Source organism: Scardinius erythrophthalmus, assembly GCF_964197995.2.
Source record: "Scardinius erythrophthalmus genome assembly, chromosome: 23".
Taxonomy (NCBI): Eukaryota; Metazoa; Chordata; class Actinopteri; order Cypriniformes; family Leuciscidae; genus Scardinius; species Scardinius erythrophthalmus.
The window spans coordinates 6,173,947-6,196,471 of NC_138243.1; the positions used below are offsets into that span (position 1 = coordinate 6,173,947).

General features: G+C 35.7%; 1 protein-coding gene across 1 annotated transcript in view; it reads left to right on the top strand.

The window, feature by feature from the left end:
* Window positions 1–22,525, top strand: part of epha5 (EPH receptor A5) — a 99,124-nt gene that overhangs the window by 60,683 nt on the left and 15,916 nt on the right. The window contains exons 6-13 of the mRNA XM_081354817.1: window positions 6,758–6,882; window positions 9,295–9,454; window positions 11,004–11,106; window positions 15,229–15,296; window positions 17,842–17,967; window positions 18,378–18,563; window positions 19,142–19,203; window positions 21,293–21,502. Coding sequence (XP_081210943.1) covers window positions 6,758–6,882; window positions 9,295–9,454; window positions 11,004–11,106; window positions 15,229–15,296; window positions 17,842–17,967; window positions 18,378–18,563; window positions 19,142–19,203; window positions 21,293–21,502 — 1,040 coding nt within the window. The remainder of the gene's footprint in view (window positions 1–6,757; window positions 6,883–9,294; window positions 9,455–11,003; window positions 11,107–15,228; window positions 15,297–17,841; window positions 17,968–18,377; window positions 18,564–19,141; window positions 19,204–21,292; window positions 21,503–22,525) is intronic.

The following is a 22,525-nucleotide window of genomic DNA, read 5'->3' on the forward strand; positions in this document are numbered from 1 at the left end:
CCAAGAAAAAATATTTATTTGATATTTTGTCCCTCAAACTACATTCATCTGCACAGAGGAGCAGAGCCGAAACACGACCAAAACAATGTTCTTCCGCAAGAAACATAATGTATATTTTTTTAGCCAAAAGTTAACTAGTCACTTATTTATTCTGACTATATTTAAAATACGACATTCTATAATAATCAGAAATGTTTCTCGATCATCAAATCATCATATTAGAATGATTTCTGAAGGATCATGTGACACTGAAGACTGGAGTAATGATGCTGAAAATTCAGCTTTGATCACAGAAATAAATGACATATTACACTATATTCACATAGAAACAGCCATTTAAAATTGTCATAACATTTCGTAATATTACTGTTTTTACTGTAATTTTGATCAAATACATGCAGCATTTGTGAATACTTCTTTCAAAAACATTAAATTCTAAAAATTACCGACCCCAAACTTGTAAAAGTGCATAATAAAAAATAAAAAATAAAAATAAGATTTAATTTAAGATATATCGTTTGAAAATATATAAAACTTACTTTTTACTTTTATTTTAGACTGTATTGCTTCTCAAGCACATGTATCCATCGAATTTGTTTTTCAAGTTGATATTTCTTTTAATGGAAATCGAGACAATGTGTTTTGCGTTGTCCTAGAATCTGTGTGCTTCTTTCTAGCCAGATGCGATATATAAGGGCAGATATGTTTGGCAAATACAAGATTGTATTTCGTAGCTAATAGTTCTCAGGCCAGGCCTCTGGCTGCATGGCACAGGAGTCTGTTGGCAGGAGTTATATCTCAGGCCTGGATTTGGCCGACGGGCCGCTCGGCTCTGCCAGGGGTTCTTCATCTTGCTTCTCGGCGGGGCTCCCCAAACAACACTTGTTTACAAACACACGGCCTGTCGAGATCGTGGTGTTGGCATCGATCCGGGGCCGGAGCGGAGGAGATGACCTTTCTTACCCGGATGAAAACCACAGCACAGCATGCTAACTTCAATCAAATTACATGCAGATATTTGCTTGGTAGATCTCGCCTACGCAAAACCCAATATTGCCTGGAGTGGCTGTGGATCCGCCAGGAAGTGATGCTGTCGGGTTCTTGTTTGACAGCTGCGATTAAGCTAAAGCGGCTCGTCTGTGTGAAGCAAAAGACTAAAATAGTTCTCTGCACGAGTTTGGTGTGGAAGTAGTGACATTTCTTGCTGTTTCGTGTTAACGATTCCACGACTGGCACTGATATCGAGCAGCTTCTGAGTTTAAGGATTCGCACACTAGATGAAGGCAACACTTCCCATTTGGAGGCATTAATCCGAGTGCTATCATCACACTTCCTCTGACACGTTTTCCCGGAGAATGCTGGCGTTCCATCTGTTAATGAACTGAGAGCGGGACCTTTGCATTGGGAGTTGTCAATGGTGACAAGATCTGTTGAGGACTTTATTACTTTTGCGTGCAACTCACTGTTTGGCGAGTGTTCTGAATCTTTGGCCTTTTGGTCATTTTCAAGCTGTGAAATAAACACTGTCTGGATTTCTCACATTTATTAGATGGTCCACAATTTACTCAGCAAAGCATGTTAGATGAAATCTATCACTGAACTAAAAATAGGGCTGTGAAACTTCACACGGAGGAAAGCTGTACTGCTTTTTTTGTGTTGGCGTCACATAAAGTAGGTCTATGCCCAATCTGCACATTTGATTCTGGGGCAATATCTGTGGAATTAGATTAAATGGGTTTTACACTCATAGGTAAATGAAAGTAGATCAGATTATTACAAAATACTCTATACGTTGAAAAGCTATAATTGATTTAATGGGACATTAGTAAAATACTGTTAAATGTAAAGTTTCTGGAAGTGAAGATCAAGTGATCTTTTGCTGTAAGTTGCAGTGAAACTCAGTGTTTTATGGTGGCAAGTGTGTAAGAATCTATTTCAGTTAATAAAATCTACAGTTTCTTCGGAAGATTTGGATCAAACCATTATTTTCATATGGATTATTTTTATGAGGTACATTTGTATGAAAATGTTGGTTGGACTTTTAATGGATGGACAAAAAATATCAGAAAATATGTAGAAATGTTTACGTTTTCTGTATTCATTCTAATTCTGGTTTTAGTAACTTTATGTGCTTTTGTCATTTTTGTTTAATTTTAATTTTAAAGCTACAATATGTATATATTTTTTTTCGTCGCTAGGGGTCGCTAACCTCTTACAATAACAAAGGTGTAGGTTGTATAAGTGGAATCATGGAACTTGTCATCATGCCGATGGATCTAATAATGTTTATGGATGAGTGAAGACATTGATGGTTTTAGCGTGACTATGGTATGAAGCAGGGCGCGATTGCTAACGAGAGACAGATATCAGTGCCACACACGAGTTTCACGGATATAAAGGAATAAGGACATTCTACCGAACTACACGCAAGTGTCGAATTACTGCTCACACATGTCAGTTTATTAGATGAATTAAACTTGTGAGGAAACGCAGCGCTGCTTCACTTGGTCTACAATATCACACTAAACTGCATTTGAGTGTGTTGTAAGTTATAATGTTATTCTACAGTATGTGTTAGTTTGTTGTCTGTATGAGACTAGCAGTAAGCTAGATCAACATTAGAATAACATACTGATCATATTCTAATATTTCATCATGTTGAGCTATATAGCATTGATTAGTTTTATGTACATTTGCTCACCTGTCTAATAAAGTACATGCAAGAGCGGCGTCTCTGTCAAGTCGAAGTTAGTCGCGGACGAGGAGCTCTCGGCATCTCGAAAACGCCACGCTGATATTGATCATCGTTTTAGTTCTCCTTTTGTCCCAAAGTCTGCTTGCCATGGTCCATAATGTTTGAACGAAACAACAACAGCGTGAGCTAGACATTACGCAGTGGTCCACATCTGTCGCAATGGTTACTATGGCAGTACAAGCGGAAACCAAGGATAACGTGGATATTACGTCACTGACAGGCGACAAGTGACAAGGGACAGGCACTATATATAATTGTGAATTTCTTTGAATTTACAAATTCTTGAAAACATGTAGGATAATGTAAATACATCATTGAAAGAAATATATAACACTGTGCAAGTGGTTTTTGGATATTTTGATACAAAATTATTACATAATTTACCTTTACATTTTTTTTATTTAAATTTTAGTTTTAGCTCTTAAAATTTAATATTCAAGCCATTATGACTAATGTGTGTAAATCAACCACAGTTGATTTTTACCCGCATGTGGCGGGTTTGCAGGTGCGAATTTCATTTAATTTTGTGTGTGTGTGTGTGTGTGTGTGTGTGTGTGTGTGTGTGTGTGTGTGTGTGTGTGTGTGTGTGTGTGTGTTTATATTCTCACTCTCTGTCATACTTCATGACTATTTTGATGGATCCCCTGCTGATGTTTTTGTTCCGTGCCATCACCAATATAGATCAAAATTCCCTGTGCTGACCTTAAGGATTATTGAGAATCAATAACTCAAAGGGCCGCGTCTCCCGCTTGACTGAAAGTCAAACATTTAACAGGCTGCCAGAGCGTTTAAGTGGCCCATCTACCCTCTACAATACCTCTCTTTCCCTGCAGGCCTGCAGATCAGGTTGCCATAGTATACCATTTCAGGCTTTTAAGATAGGAATGATTACAGTTTTGTCTGGGCAAAAAGGATACAGTTACTCTTTGTTTGGGAAAAAGAGGATGGGGGAAACACTTTTCTTTGCTTTCCTATGGTGGGGTCTATTGAGCTATTGGATCAGCGCTTGAAGGATCGGCCAAAGAACTTAAACGCGTTTTATCTCTAGGACACAGTCCGACACTTCTGTTGAGGAATATAAAGCCGGGTTTGATTTCACCGTTCCACATATAGACAGATAGGGACTTTTTTCTCATATAAGACACTTCACACACAGTAGAGAGAGAGAAGGAGAGAGGGGACTTGGAAAATGAACAACTGAATATAAAGTTTTCGATTACTGTAGGTTTTATGTGAATAGTCTACACAGGATGTGGGTTTTACGGTATGATATTTTCTTATAGATCCTACAGTGCAACAACAGAGTAATGAACTAATAACAGTTTCAAGTCTGGCTCAATATTATATAGTATACAGTGGCCCCAAATATGACATATAGGACACTTTAGGCACAGAATAAGACTATTCCAAGTATGTAATATATAATTCATCATTATGTTGTTCCAAACTCTGAACTCTTTTTAATATTCTCCCACCATTTTTTTCCCATCCATTGAAGTCTACAGAACCAACATTTTCAAGCTTCAAGCTTATTGAGACACATAGCATCTTTGAAACGCCTCTCGGGCATGCGAGTACAGCTCTATCTCTGTGAATGGGGAAACATCAAATTCTCCAAAACTGTTCGCCAAGCTTACGATTCAATTTCATATTTAAATTCACCAATGGAATCTGACAACAACTGTCTCATAAATTTTGTTTCTAAACGATTGAATCATGACAAAAATTTATAATTTTAGACTGGATCAAGCTAATGCATATGCGCATTGGAAGCATGCGTCGGACTGACTCTGGAGTAGTAATAATTCTATAAATAGTAATACGAGTTATAAGTAGAGTAAGTAAGAGTTATAATTCACTTACATAAGATAAGATATATATATATATATATATATATATATATATATATATATATATATGTATATATGTATAGATAGATAGATAGATTTAGTTGTTATTACACTGTAAAAAATTATCGTAATTTTAACGGTAAAAGACTGTAAAAATGCTACAGTGAAAAACTGTTAATTGGTTAACAGAAAGTTTCCGTACTATATACGGTAAATAACTGTGATAGATCTAACGGTACATTTAATGTAATTTTACTGTAACATACCGTTAAATTTACAGTTTTTGAAAGTGAAAAAACAACTCATTGTATAATTTACAGTGAAAAAACGCAAATTGACATTCCCACAATTCCCTGTGACACTTCACATTTGATGTATTTTTGTTGAAATAACTGTTTGTTTCTTCATAGTTTTCTTCGTTTTTTCTAATCAGTTATGTACATTAGGGGTTTATGTTACATTTAATGTTGTTAAATTAATGTTTATTGCATTTTTAAAATTTCATGTGTTACCATGATGGTGTTTAATGTCTGTGTGAATGACACTGTGCAGCTTCTATATATATATTAGTATTAACTTTCTTATGGAATAACTGCTTGTGTTGAGCTTTGATTGATCATGTGACTCTCATCACTGCTGTGATTGGTGGTTATCAGTGTTCAAAACAGATATTAATACTTCAATAGGACGGTATATTAACATTATATCATATTACTGAAATTTACTGTTATATTTACTGGTTTATACTGTAAAATTGATATGTTGTTCAGAATAGCACGTACATTTTACAGTTTAAACCAGTAAATATAACAGAACTCCAGTGTGTTATATGCTGGTTTAAACTGTAAAATGTACATGTTATTCGGTAAAAGCAATTACTGTTTTGTTGTATATTTTACGGAATTGTTCTGGTAACCCCAGCTGCCAGTTTTTTTCCGTAAAAACCACAGGATTTTTTTTTTACAGTTAATGTTTTGATAAGTAAACTAAACTAAACTAACTTTTGAACTAAATAGTTAGTAAACAACATACTTTATCTCTAGAAAAAAATGAAACACCTATTATACATGAAAGTATCATGCAATCATTTAAGACGTTTCTCTTTATATAGAACTTTTCTGGCATAAAGGGTTCTTTAAAATGGTGTCAAGAACCCATATAGAACCCACCGAACTTTTTTCTAATATATATATATATATATATATATATATATATATATATATATATATATATATATATATATATATATATATATATATATATATATATATATATATTATATATATATATATATATATATCCCTGTGGTTCTCTTTAGTTTGTCAATTATTAGCAAACTGAAGAGAACTGTTGGTTATCCTCCTCTTGAAGGATCATCTTGTTCTGTGTAATAAAGCATTGCTGAACTTAGATTCCTCGACTCCACTCTTCCCCATCCTGCACCATGAAAACATATAGCCATTTCATACCATGCATTATAGTGATTTTAAGATACAAAAAATGTATCATAAAATCTGTTTGATACTTCATTTAGAAATGTCAACCCAACATTTAAAAGCCACTCTTGCCACTTACAGTTTGAACTCCATTTGAACTGTAAAACTATAATGTAACACTGAATATTTAACAGTGTTATTGTGAGTAGTATCAGACAAACTGTTTAATAGACAAATGATATAAACTATAAAACAGTTTAATTCGTGTTCAGAGTGATGGAAGGAGGTAAATCAGGACAGATTTCCCCATGCATTATTTTGTCCGCAATAATTAGGTTAGACTAAAATGAAAGTACGTCATTGCCTGAATCCACTTTCAAAGCGATTTCTCAAAGCAATCATCTAGTTAAGAAGAAAGACATTCTCTCTGATAGTCTCTATCACTGAAGTTTAGAATATTTCACACTTCTGAATTGCTTTTTGCTCTGAACAGTATGAATCACATTAAAGTAATTAGCACAATGTGATCTCTTCATTTAATTAGAATTGCTAAGGGGATGGACTTATCAAAAATAACTCTCAAACATATAGACTTAGAAACTTTCAAATGACAATTACAGCACATTGCATCAGGACTTCACTGCATCACGCAAGAAAATACATTTTCTGCCTGATTTGATGAAAAATGTTGAAGTGAGATGTAACTTTGTTCCCAGCTCCGTCTCCTATAACCGTGGTGAAGAAAGGCAAGACAGCGAAGAATAGCATCTCAGTGTCCTGGCAAGAACCCGACCGACCCAACGGCATCATACTGGAGTACGAGATCAAGTATTTTGAGAAGGTAAATATTGCATGGTGTAAAGATCACATTTTACCTTAAAACAAAGTACTATATAATATAAAAAACAACATTATAAAAAACGAAATATTATATAATATAAAAAATATAAAAATTTTCTAAACTTTGTATTATTATTATTTTTTAATAAAACCTGATGATCATGATTTACAGCTTGGTTTGAGAATGTTTTAAAGTGCATCAGTGGCCCAGAAATATGACCTTGAGTTTGTATGGTCAAATAACACAAATTTGCTTACATTTGATTATTGACCTAGAAAAAGTGAAGACTATTACTTCTTCATTTTGTTTGGTGTTCACCTATGTTCTAACTAGGGTAATTAATTTCTTTTAATTTAATTTATTACATGATGTACTGATTAATTAATCGAATTAAACGCAAATTAACCGCACATACATTTTGGCTGAAAAATTACCCCACAAAAGATCATCTGAAGTCATTATTGTGTTAGAAAAAAAAAAGTAGCTGTAGAAAAAAAAATCATTTTAATCATTTTAATTATTTATATATATTTATACAATTATAATAATTATATATATTACACAGACTTGAATGCAGCTCAGAGGTAGCATGGATGTGAATGAAAATATAAATATATATATGATGTGTTACTTGGAGATGCACAACAGTTCTGCTTTTTTTTTTTGCAACTATTTTTATTGGTGAAAGGAAAAAGGAAAAATATTGGAAAATATGAAGGTAAGGAAAATATTGCAGACAATAACCTGTTGTATGAAGTCATTATCACAGCATATATTCTGGATATTTCTCAAGTGATATCAAATAATTTTTTGGGCTTTTCTTTAGATTAAAATACCATTTAGTTTTTGTCATGTTTTAGTAATCTGAATTATTTTAGATCTAGTCTAGTTTTGGTCAACTAAATATCATAAAATAGTAAATTTAGTCGACTAAAATCTAATGGGTTTAGTTAAATTGTATTGCATCAATTAAACATTTCTCAAAAATTTCCAAGCTCATAATAAACTCCTGGAGAAAACATCTATTAACATGAATGATATTAAGGTTTGAACATGCAATACAGACACAGATTTAACTGCAGTGACATACTGTATAACACGTCTTTATTTATCTTAATGATATATAGTCATTCTTTATAACACCTTGCATACAACATTCTTCATTCTTTCAAGCAGACATATTTAGTTGTATAAATTAAATATAGATTAACCCTTATTAAAGCTATTAAAGTTATTCAGTCAATAACAGTGAGTGATTTTCTCTTTTTCGTTTGTTGTTTGATTAACATTAATGACGGACAGTATCAGGTTTATTAGGCTGCTGTCACTTTAAGGCCAATTGCACGGACCCAATATACTGATACACCTCAGATATTCTCCCAGTTGTTTACGTTCAAACATAACCAACTGGGTTTACGTGAATACTCACACATTTTGACGTAATTTTGTGTGTTTGTCCGTTCAAGTTTGGAAAGAAGCGGAATACAGCTCAATTCAGTACTGTCTGAGTGCACAGAAAACTGATTTTTCTTCGGATTTATCCATGTGTCTGCTCTTCTCTTACTCCCTGACTTTTACATTTGTTAATGTTTAATGAGACATGAAGCAAGTGTATGCCAACTTATGTCCCGCTGGGTAGATCAGCACATTACAATTCAAACGTGCGCATCTACCACAAACGCAGGACATCAGTTCCAATGGGCTCTCTTCCCACATCACTTCCCCCCTAACATTTCCGTCTAGCTTGTATTGGTTGACGGAAATTTATATAGATTTTCGTCATAGTTTTTGTCACTCAAAATTGTTTTTTATTTAGTTATAGTCTCATTTTCGTGGGAAAACGATGGCGAAAATGAGCTGTGATTGCATGGAAAAGAAGGACCAGTATATCAGCCATACGCCTGTACAACAACATGAGGTTGAGTGAACGTTGACAGAATTATTCCTCTAATGAAGTGGCGTTACCAGCGGTTGTTGTGGAGCGTCTCACCAGACCTCCCCGCTGGCGACAACCCTCACAAAGCCTGAAACTAAATCCCCTCTCCGATCGCCATCTCTGATTGCTCCTCACCTTGCAGCATTTTCCGGCTGCTTTGTTGAGCCATTTAAAGACAGAAAACGTCTGAAAACGAGCCTTAGCTCCTCATGACCTCAGTGTTTTGGACCGTTCTGTGAAACCCTGATACGATGCACTTAGAAAAAGAAAAAGCTATGACGCCCCACACCCGGTCATATGAAAGCTAATGGACGGAGCACTTAACACAGGGCTTTAAAACAAAGCCAATGAAGACCATGAAAGCGATCCTCTCTACTGGCCCTAACACACACACTTTGCCATTCTCTCATGGGATGCAAGGCCTTTATCCCACTCTGACCGTTTTTGTCTTCTCTTGTCTTCTGGTGGCTCTATAGGATCAGGAAACAAGCTACACTATCATAAAGTCAAAGGAGACGGATGTTTTGGTGGACGGCCTTAAACCTTCCTCAGCATACATCTTTCAAATCAGAGCACGCACCTCTGCAGGCTACGGAGGCTTTAGTCGGCGCTTCGAGTTTGAAACAAGCCCTTACCGTAAGTAAAACTTTTTTTTTTTTTTTTTTTTTTTTTTGATGAGCCACATTCAAAGTCATTGTAAAATAACAATATATGCACTGTAAAAGGGAATATGTTGAGAGAACTTAAAAGTTCAAGCCAACTTTATGCATTCAGCTTTGTAGGTTCTCTCAACTATTTTCTTATTATGTACCACTAATTTGTTTTGTCAATTTGAATTTGTTTGTTCACTAAATGCGAAGTGCATCATTTAGCTGATTTGCTGTCGTAGATAGCAATTACATATTTTCCAGTGTACAGCCCCTTTAGAGTCTTGCATGCTAAGAAATATTGAATTATCTATCATGAAACTCTAGATGGCGCAGGCTGATAGGTATAACTATTTTGGTAGCGATCATGTCATTATCGTCATAGCATTCAAACAAATACCGGTAGTGTTGCTGTTAGTTTGCACCACGCTTTCAGAAGCCCTCCCCCTTCCCCAGCTCCACCTGTATAGATCTGCTACAGTTTTTTTTTTTTTTCATGTTACATATGCAGCAGAAGCAGAATGCCTTACATGCTCACAGCAATGTCTGTGAATGTATTTGCTGTAGCAAGTCTCTGTTCTTGCTCTGCAGCAGCAGTAGCGTAGTAGATCTATTCCGCCAAGACCAAATACATTAACATTGCCATATCCATTGCCATGCCAATCTCTATTACCATACCAACCTCACGAGAGTTGTCATGACAGAGCAATAATCATGTCAAAAGACATAACTTTTGGCCACTTCCATATAATCATGTTCCTAATTGAAATCTGTTGTTACCTCAATGTATTTATTGGCTAAATAAATCATTTTGCATTTATGAACAAATTCAAATTTTTAAAACAAATTAGTGAAATTAGTGACAAGCCCCATATCAAAACTTTTGCGTTCCCCCAAGAAACTTTGCATTCGCTCACAAAGAACTCAAAAGATTAGCAATGGAAAAGTTTCTCAGGGAACGCAAAACATTTGCAAGAGAATGAAAAAGCATTGGCATTGACATGTCATTTTTTTTCCCCATCTCTTTTTTTTTTTTTTTCTTCACCATGTTCCTTTAGGGGCTCTGTAAATACAGTATGCTCTTAACATCACAACACAACAAATAACTACTGTGTCAAAACAACAACAAAAGTGAACAAACAGTAAAACAATAACCTTATAACAGTAACCACATACTTTATTCATGCTGCAATGCTTGCTGGGAACTCACAAACTCTTAACATTTGAGTAGTATTGTTCAATTTGAAATTCTTTGTTTGACTAGTTGGGACAACATTTTGGAGGAATTATGTTGGTCCAACATAGGTTTTTATGTAGTTTCAAGTAGTTCATATTTCTTAGTATTTGTGACTCAAAAGATACCATATATTTTTTTTTTTTTGCAAATCTTTGACATAGTGTTGGGGCATGTGTAATTATTGATGTTGCCAGCAATTACCTATACATTTAATAAAAAAATAATAAAAAAACAAGCTATGATGTTTCTGACGGGCTCTCGACCTGAGCTGCTCTGGTTTCTCTTCTCTCTGCCCCAGCAGTAGCGGCCTCGACTGACCAGGGTCAGGTGCCCATCATCGCTGTAGCTGTTACTGTGGGCATCATCCTCATCGCATTGGTCACAGGTTTCCTGATGAGTGGCAGGTAAGAACCCACCATAACAAAACATCGATTTCCGGATGGGAATGTTGTTCCAGGATCAACAAAATATGTTGATCCAGGAACGTCTTACTCTGCAAATTCACAGTTACATTTATTTGAAGGATAGCATAATCCAAAGCAAAACATTTGGCAATCTGTGATTGCTTTAAATTATGTGATATGGTTTGTTTTAAATGATAACAAGTAGGCTTCAAAAACTAATTGATAATAAAAAATAATCAACAGTGATCATCGAGTAATCGCATCAAGTAACAAGTTCATAAGCTGGTATTTCACACGGTACATTCCTAAACCCTGGGAAAATGATCTTATTTGCATATTTGCTGTGTCAATCATTGATTGGAAGAATGCAGCATGTGACCTGTTTACATTAATGCTCTAGCATTAAATGTGCATTTTGTTGGACATTAAATGTATATTTAAAATAAGACATATAACGCAAGTAATTATTTTTATTTTTATTTATTTTTTTGGAGGGCAACATTGGGCATAGATTTTTTGTTCAAAATAAAATATTAAAAATGAAATATTATTTAAAAAAAAATTTAAATACATTTTCTCAATTAATCGATAAATTGTATACCTATTCGAGGACAGTGGCTGAGAATGGGGCTCTTGGCCTCGCTTGTTAAAATATCACTTAATATATTCAAATATATATATATATATATATATATATATATATATATATATATATATATATATATATATATATATATATATATATTATATATATCGTATTTTTCTTTTTCATATATTTTCTTCATATATATATATATATATATATATATATATATATATATATATATATATATATATATATATATATATATATATATATATATATATATATATATGATTTAGCTGTCATGTATTAAGCTAGTCAAAGAGCTCACAGAGGGAATTATCTACATCTCTGATTAGTCGTAGTTCTATAGTGGGAAAAATACTGCATGAAATATGTGCCTCCCGCTTCTTAATGTAAACAGCGGTGGGAGATTTGTTTTCATGATCACAAAACACAATGGCAGAGCATGACAAGGAGCCAACAACAATATCCTGTTCCATACATGCTGTCCTATTCTGCATTTCAGGCACAACATTTTAAAATGAGTCCGTAATGCATGCTATTGTCCTCCCTGGCTAGAGGAAACAAACTGAGACACGTTCTGTCCATAATAAGCAGCACACAATTTTCCAGAATTACACTGGAAGTGCATTAGGTGTAGATATAAATATGTGCTCAATTTTTATTTGCTCTTATGAGATGTTATGTTTATTCAAAATAAAAATTAAATATTGAGTTAAGTACACTACAAGTGCACATTCGGTACCATTAAGCACACTTTTTTTTTTTTTTATGTTTGCCAATTGAACATTACTGGCATTACTTCTAGGCAGGGCTAACTAGCCAATGCTAACCTCAGAGAGTATACCCTTACACTTTTCACTATATACTCAACCATCTAGTGTGTGAATTTTATAAGGTATTTTGTCATCCAGTACCAGTGTCTCACAGCCCCTTCCTCCTCCAGTACATAATTTAAGCTGCAACATTTGAGTGCATGAAGTCTCCAACATTCCTCACATTTTTTTATATATTTTTTTTCTGGTAAATTAATTGCATTGAAGCACAGTTTTTATTTTTGGAATTTTCACTCGTCATATAATTTATTCTATGGAATGCCGTAGAACAGTGCACACAGTCATGCACTTTAAGTCTGTCCTCGCACTTTACCCTTGACCCGAGCTGCAACCTTTAATTTGATGGTGTCAAGACCTCACTGAGATTGACGACTGGCACGAGAGGAAGACCTCAGAATCAGACATCAGCCGGTGGAATTTCTTACAAGCCTCAAGATTGCCACTTGAAGGGAAGTTGGAATTGTTTAAGCAAGGGTTAGGGTGTCTCTCAAGGGTGTAACGGTTTCAAGCAATTACTCTTAAAGTGTGTATCAGTGTATCATGTGGGCCACAGCCTTGACACTTGCATCACCTTTCATGTCACAGATGGTTTTGAAGCACGCTCTCCTGCAGGAAGCAATCAGGGTTGTTAATAGCCTTCTTGGCCTTACTAGGTCAAGACTTATTCATGAATGAGCTGCAAGGGCACCATCAGAAGGCAATTACAGAAGGCTGTCTGGAGAACAAGCTCTTACCGGACAGGGCTGTTAGTATAGCTGTCAGAGAACTGCAGTGATTTGAAGGTGATGGTGCAAAAATTCGGGGTTGAGTCGAGGACAGTGGCTGAGAATGGGGCGCTTGGCCTCGCTTGTTAAAATATCACTTCATAATGGGATTTTTTCACATACAGATAAATATATATAAATATATGAAGAGTTCAGATGCAGAAGCCTCTAAGTGTCATCTGAAATTTTCTTCTAGAATGATAATTTTTATCAGGCTCGTATATTTAAGTTCAATAATTTCACTTAAATGGCAATTCAAATTACCTATTAATTGTCATTTAAGTGAAATCACTTAACCTAAATATACAAGCTTTATAAAAATGATCATTCAAGAAGAAAATTTCAGATGGCACTTAGAGGCTTCTGCATCTGAACTCTTCATATATATATATATACCTTATACTATTCAGAAGGGTAGTCTTTCTTACATTCAGGATTTTGGTTTTGTAACTTAATGGGCCTTATTTTAACGATATAAGCGCACGACGCAAGCGCACTTTGTCCGAATCCACTTTTGCTAGTTTAACGACGGGAAAAGTGGTCGGTGCTCCCGGCGCATGGTCTAAAAGTGTTGTCCCTATTCTCTTCATGAGTAATGGGTATGTTTTGGGCGTAACATGTAATAAACCAATCAGAGTCTCATCTCCCATTCCCTTTAAAAGCAAGCAGACCATCTACGGGACAAAGTGTACACACGTTGTGGACCTGCCTATAGGCACTTATTACTAACTCACTCTTTAAATAGCAAAAAAAAATAAAAAATAGTGCCATTGACTTTAGACTTTTAGAGTCCCAATCAAATCCAGCAGAAGAAAGTGGAGCGAAGAAAGTGCCACGCAGGAAGAGGCGGGGCTTCAGGGTTGACACACTGGTCAGACAAACTCACCAGCTCTGCACTAGTGTGTGAAGTGTGTGTACCTCCCCTGGGGCTGGAGCCATACAGACCCATCCCACGGGACTACACACGCTCACACATGGAGAGTTGTCTACATTATACCCCTAAACAGAGCAGGGATCTGCCTGAAAAGGAAATTTCTTTTTAAAAAAACGGTACATGGTGAAAAATGGTATGTCCTACACCATGGATATGCTCTTATTAAAATACTAGTGTGCTGCATAATATATAGTGTATGCTGCCAATAGTAACAGTTACATAATGCCATTAGCAATATGCATACTAAATTTGCCAAGTACACAATCACAGCACTGTGTGACATTCTGTTCCCGCAATGCTCTTTACGGCTTTGTTCTTTATTGCTGCATATTACATACTGTTTCATTCGGCAGCATGCAGTATATGTTATATAGTATGAATCTGTGTACTGCAGAAAACTCCCATACTGTGGAAGACTGTAAAAAATCCTGTAGTATCCAATTTGGAACGTACCCTAGAATCATTAGAAATCATATTTTTTTATAATAATTAAAATTAAAATTACTGTCATTAAATTGGTAATCATAATTACATGATTTGTACATTTTTAATGCAGTTATATATATAAAAATATGAATAGAAGATAATATACAGTGATAACATACAAATAGTTTTTACCCTATTGTCTGTATCTCAGTTCAGAAGTGGATAATGCCTTGTTTATTCTAGTTGGTTGTGGCTGGATGTTCAAACACACACACACACATACAAACACTGACTGCTGGCAGATAAAACAGTGATGCATTGGGTTCACTTAAGACTGCTGTCATATTGCATGTTTGGATAGTCCTCTCTAGAGTATTCTTGTGCTGAAAGCAGATAAAGCCATTGCCAGCCATTATCCACTCTGTTTACTGCCCCTCCTTTATTAGGCGATTCAATTAGTGGCATTGCATCTAAAAATGAGGGAAAAAGTTTTTTTTTTTTTTTTTTTTTAGAGAAATGTTGTATAAAGAATAACGCAGGTCTTGTTTTTCACAGACGTTGTGGCTACAGCAAAGCAAAGCAGGATCCAGACGAGGAGAAGATGCACTTTCACAACGGTCACAGTAAGTGTAACAGAAAGGGACAGACAGACACATTTAGGTTCACCCAGAGTTCAGTGGGCGAGTCTCATCCTCTCATAAGCTCCAGTCGTGAGGGCAAACATGACGTCAAGGCATTCGGCATGAGTGAGTTTTGTTTTAACAGCACTTTTGAAGCCCTCAGGTCGTTTGTATTGCTATTATATTATGTATTTATATTAAATCAAGGGATTTTCTCGCTGAGGGAATTTTCTTTTATTTTTGTTTCGTTATAATAATAAAAAATAAGAGTATTATTGTTTTGTTGTTAGTAATCAATATATTATTATTAATTACAAAGTTGTTAACAACCATTAAAATGTTTGGTACTACTACTACTGCTACTAATAATAATTATAAGCATAAAAAAGAAAATTATTATTGTTATGTTGTTAGCAATAAATATATTATTATTAATTACAAAGTTATTAATAACCATAACAATTTGTGGTACTACTACTACTACTTCTACTACTTCTACTACTACTACTACTACTACTACTACTACTTCTACTACTTCTACTACTTCTACTACTACTAATAATAATAATAATAATAATAATAATAATAGTTTTGTTAATAAAAATACATTATTATCATTATTAATATATCAAAATTACAACAAAATACACAAAATACAACAACATCATCGACAACAACAACAATAATATCAATAGAAACCCTAATCATAATTAAAATGAAAACAAAATAATAGTATTTTTTAATAATAAGTTATTAACACCTACAACATTTTTTGCTAACAATAATAGTTTCGTTAAAACTAAATTATTATCATTATCATTAATATTAATTATTTTTGTTAATATTATTAGTATTATATAAAAAATGACAACAACAAAATACAGAAACAACAACAATAACAATACAAATAATATTCATAATTAAAACAAATTAATATTATTTTTTGTTTTATTGTTTATTTGTATTATTAATTACAAAGTTACTAACATCTACATCATCTTTTTCATATTAAAAATAATAATATAATTAGTAGTAATATTCGCTGGCAATAGAAGGATGAAAAAAAATCCCATACGCTTACATTATTTGCTGTTTATACTACAGGGCCGTTGAATGCTTGAATCTGATTGGTTGACGAACGTTCTAAGGTGTGCATTATTTTCAGGGAAACGCACGGCTAAAGTAGTTCCAGGCAGGTCTTGACCGCATTACAGTTCCATATCACTTCGCGTAGTTAACGGTAATAACGGAAAATAGGATACAATTCATAACAAGAAAAAAGCATTTAGCCCCATGCGCTTGATCTGGAATTTTCAATGTCTAGCTTCACAATCAATGGAAACATACAGTTTAATTTTAATAAATAAAGTATAGTCCTATATAATCAATAAAAAATTAAACTGAATATAGGCTAAATAAATAGATAATCCTGCAGCACGGATTATTATTGCAGATAATATAACAAATAAATAATTATTGATAGGCCTACTTGTTAAAAGGGCTTTGTGTTTCATTTATTTGGCTAGTCTGTCATCTGTCAATAATAGAAAAAAAAGAATGAATTCGATTTAATTAAAAGGAATTTAATTAATAAATAAATAATAATATTGACGCACATGCTTTTCTGTCTCATTATTGCTACATCTCTCTCTCTAATAACTGCATTAATAACTGGGGACACACTTTAAGGCCGGTTATGAATGTAATTTGATACGTATGACTGATCATGTCCAAACGCGTGTTCAGCGCGTTCAGTCAGTGTTCAAAGTCGGTGTTTAAAATCTGCTGCAGTCGATGAAAACAGTCGGAGAATGTGTCAGCTAGTCGTGTGTCCCCAGCATTAGTCTGCTATCAGTGGCTCAAACCTCCGTTACTAACGCTAAAATGACGTTTTGGAATTAGCAACGGAGGCATTGGATTAGATGAGTAAGAAATTAGTCCTACATACAAGAGCGTTTTAATGACAAAAACTTTACAAACGTCTTGAAATACATAATTTGAACAATGTTTCGAAGTGTGGTAACTGTAGTATAAGCGGAATAATTGACTTCAGGCCGTTGAATTATTAGAAAAATAATGCACACCCGAGGTGAACGGCCACTCCGCTTCACGTCGTGACCGCATTACCACCTCGGGTGTGCATTATTTTTCTAATAATTCAACGGCCTGTCGTCAATTATTCCTTACTTATTATCATTACAGTTACTTGGACACCCATCCGTAATCTGAAAACCTCATCGTCCCATGAGGCTACAACCACACTAACCACGTACCCACTTATGATACAGTGGCACATATAAGTGTGGCATATTTTGGCTTATTCTTATTATGTAGTCCTAGAGCAATCCATCAATATGTTGTGTTTGGCGCAGCAGGGAAGAACAAACACGGTCTCCAGAGATGAAACCTCAAACAACATCTCCCCATCGTTCCTGTATGCGTCGTCTTCCGTGATATCACATAACCCAACCCAAGAGCTGTGAAGTGCCAGGAATCAACATTTCATCCTCTTTTTCTCTGTTTCTTGTCCTCTCTCGCTTCATCACAGTCAAATTCCCAGCGGTCCGCACATATATCGATCCCCACACCTACGAAGATCCCAACCAGGCTGTCCACGAGTTCGCCAAGGAGATTGATGTCTCCTGTATCACCATCGAGAGGGTTATTGGAGCTGGTGAGTGAGTTATGTGCAAGTCAAACAAAACAAAATTCAAATTATGTGAAATACTCACAGCCTAAAAGAAAAATCTGAGATGGTTTGGAGCCCCAAATTCCAATTTGGTTTTCAAAACTCATCTTTACGACTGACTGTTCATAACATTTTGTGTGTGATGAAATCTGTTCAGATCTTTTCCCCGTAAAAATCCTTGAAACAAGAGGCTTGGGCTAAACATTTTGTATAAAATCTTGCTCTGGAAGTGTCACACTGCCAGACTTTATTCGTTCAGAAGGAAGCAAGTTCATACCTCAGTAGTTTTGCACTTTGTCGCTTCACGAGGGAAATCTGCCCGAGCACAATGAGGCGTTTCATTGTCTGGCTCTTTCGTGCGGCGGTTCATTGATGGCTCTGCCTTCCGGTTGCAGGAGAGTTCGGTGAGGTGTGCAGTGGTTTGCTTCGGCAGCCAGGGAAGAGAGAGATCTCAGTGGCCATTAAAACTCTGAAAGCCGGTTACACCGAGAAGCAGAGGAGGGACTTCCTGGGAGAGGCCAGCATCATGGGCCAGTTCGACCATCCCAACATCATACACCTGAAGGGGGTGGTCACCAAGAGTGAGTCTTTTGAATATGATTATTACTGAAGATTACCGCATGTTATCTTTATTTTAATATTATGATCGATTCAAAGTTGGAAACATTATTTTGCTTAAGATTAGCTCAGTACTTTCACAGTATGAATGATTATTATTCATTACATCTAGTGGTGCCAATAGCTAATTATATTGCCAAGGGTGAAGACCCCTCTTGTAATCGTCAGTGTTCTTATTAGTATTATTCCGCCATGGAAGTCTATGGCAGCACATAGAACCATATGGTAAAAAGTTGTGAAATTTGGCACGCAAATAGAGGATAGTCTGAACACTAACAACAGCAAATTTGTAGTCTTTATCTCAAACATTCTAGCACAAAACAACAGCATAAAGTTGCACTCGTGTTTATGCTAATACCTTTTTAACCCTATAAGGGCTAGAAACTTCCACAGCCTGACTGTGTAACAAGTGCTGAAAACCTGGTGTAATGTTTTATCCAATTATTATTATTTTTTTGGTTTGTTTTTTGGCTATAACTTAATGTGTCACATAATAATAACATAGCAATTCCCTGAAATGAGTGTTATTCATTTCCACAAGGTAAACCAGTGATGATAATAACAGAATATATGGAGAATGGATCCCTTGACACCTTTTTGAAGGTACAGTTTCTGCTTTTTGGAAGTACAGTTAATAAAGACACTACTATGACATTCATCAACAAACATCATTCTATGAAATTTATGGAAATGTCATGAAAAACTTACACTTAAAATGCCAGTGATGTGTAATTACACAGAGACAGTATATTATTTTAGGTTACACTTTTATTTGGTAACACTTAATTTTTACAGTGTCCTTGTTACATACAGTATGTTACATGTACTTACCATAGTAATAACAGTAAATAATTACATGCAACTAACCCTCAACCAAATCCTACTCCTACCCTAACCCTATAGTAAGTGCATGCAGTTGCTTAAAGGGTTAGTTCACCCAAAAATGAAAATTATGTCATTAATGACTCACCCTCATGTTGTTCCAAGCCCGTAAGACCTCCGTTCATCTTCGGAACACAGTTTAAGATATTTTAGATTTAGTCTGAGAGCTTTCTGTTCCTCCATTAAAGTCAATGGACGGCATACTGTCCATGTCCAGAAAGGCAATACAGACATCATCAAAGTAGTCAATGTGACATCAGTGGCTCAATCTTAAGTTTATCAAGCGTCGAGAATACTTTTTGTGCGCAAAAAGTAAACAAAAATAACGACTTTATTCCACTATTCATTTCCTTCTCTCTGGGCCTCGTAGTGTTTTTGCGCAGCGTGTCTGTGTTGCACGTCATCACGCATCACACATGACCAGCGTTGGCCAATAGTGAGCCTACGTGGTGACGTGTAACACAGACGCGCTGCGCAAAAACACTACGCGAACCAACTAGGTCCAGAGAGAAGGAAATGAATAGTGGAATAAAGTCGTTATTTTTGTTTGTTTTTGCGCACAAAAAGTATTCTCGTCGCTTGATAAACTTAAGATTGATCCACTGATGTCACATGGACTACTTTGATGATGTCTGTATTGCCTTTCTGGACATGGACAGTATGCCGTCCATTGACTTTAATGGAGGAACAGAAAGCTCTCTGACTAAATCTAAAATATCTTAAACTGTGTTCCGAAGATGAACGGAGGTCTTATGGGCTTGGAACGACATGAGGGTGAGTCATTAATGGCATAATTTTCATTTTTGGGTGAACTAACCCTTTAATATTATTCAGTACTTAAATATAAACCTTAAATACCTTAAAATGAAGTGGGATACACTTTATTTTAAGGTGTCATTGTTACAGTGTAATTATATATTTAAGTACTAAGTACTGTAATATTAAGCAAATACATGTACTTACTATAGGGCTAGGGTTAGGGTAGGATTAGGATTAGGATTAGGTTGAGGGTTAGTTGCATGTAATTATGCCTAGTTTACTCTTATTACTATGGTAAGTACATATAACATATGTAACAAGGACACTGTAAAAAAAGTGTTACCGTAAAGTGTAACCCTTTATTTGAATGTGTCCTTGTTACAAATGTAATTACACAAATAGTGACTGAGTAATATTAATTAACGCACTATGCTATAATTAACTTATTTGCATACTTACTATATGTTTAGAGGTAGGGTTTGGTTTAGTGTTAGTTGCTTAATTATGCATAATACTGTATTTACAGTATGAACTGTTAAATGCCTCCCAAGGCCTCTCTTTGAACTTATATTTATTATCCATAATACGGTTAACTGTAAATATGTTCATATATGTAAATATGCCAGTTCTGTGTCTTAAGGGCAATGCACACCGCACAGACAAACACCAACAAACAAGTTAGCCGTTGGATTTAGAATTTGATGAAAATTAACGGTCAGGTTCACACTGCCCCAACAGACACCAACAAACGCTGATTGAACATGTTCAGTTGGGTGTAACACACTGATCCGACAAAACCCAACAAACATTTTTATTATTTTGAGTCTTCTTGTTGTATATGTGTGCACTGGAAGCTTCATTTACCGAGGACAATTCTGTTTGTGTGCAATAGGCAATAATATTCTTTCTGATTCTGATGTAACAGGGACACTTTAAAATAAAGTGCTAGCTTAATTGGAATGGAGTTTGTGCAATTAGCTGATCTTCCTGATTTAATTTGATATATTACACTCTTAATCATACGCATTATGTGTCTTTACTGCTCCAACAGAAGAATGACGGTCAGTTCACTGTCATCCAGTTGGTTGGCATGATGCGAGGCATTGCTTCGGGAATGCGCTACCTCTCTGAGATGGGATATGTGCACCGTGACCTAGCAGCCCGCAACATCCTGGTCAACAGCAACCTGGTGTGTAAGGTGTCCGACTTCGGCTTGTCGAGAGTGCTGGAGGACGACCCAGAGGCGGCCTACACAACCCGCGTACGTGCTTCAGAGCATAAACACCGGCTAACCTACTATACCTTGCATCTATTAGCTACCTCCCAGCAGGCCTTTGTTTTAAAACCCTATTCAAATCCAGTGCCAATATCGTCCTACTTTTCCTGAACACCCTCCCTGCTCTCTAATAATGCAGTAAAGTATTAAGCTGGACTTTTACTTCAGATTGCATTAAGGGCATTTTAGATGGTATGTGATCGTCTCCTTCACAACCTAGCACCCAGAACTAACAGGCAATATCCAGAATTTGCTCCATGCAAATTGTTTAGCAGCCCTTTTTGCAGTGATTTGCATAATTATATTAGTGAAGGGTGCTTAAACAATCCAGGAGCTGCATTCAGAAAAGTTATGATGAATTTGTAACTCTTAAAAAATACTTAAAGTGCCACTATTTTGCTTTTTCGAATATTCAAGTGCTTGTAACAAGTGCTGAGGAAGAGCTCTTCAGATATGGTAATGAGCATTTTGTTTCCGACACGTGCCGTAAGGCAGCGGTGGACAAATCGCAACAGACTGGGACATCTGACCAATCAGAGCAGAGTAGACCACTCACAACAGACTGGACCATCTGAACAATCAGAGCAGAGTAGACCAATTACAACAGACTGGGTCATCTGACCAATCAGAGCAGAGTAGACCACTCACAACAGACTGGACCATCTGAACAATCAGAGCAGAGTAGACCAATTACAACAGACTGGGTCATCTGACCAATCAGAGCAGAGTAGACCAATCACAACATACTGGGTCATCTGACCAATCAGAACAGAGTAGACCACTCACAACAGACTGGACCATCTGAACAATCAGAGCAGAGTAGACCAATTACAACAGACTGGGTCATCTGACCAATCAGAGCAGAGTAGACCAATCACAACAGACTGGACCATCTGACCAATCAGAGCAGAGTAGACCACTCACAACAGACTGGACCATCTGACCAATCAGAGCAGAGTAGACCAATCACAACAGACTGGACCATCTGACCAATCAGAGCAGAGTAGA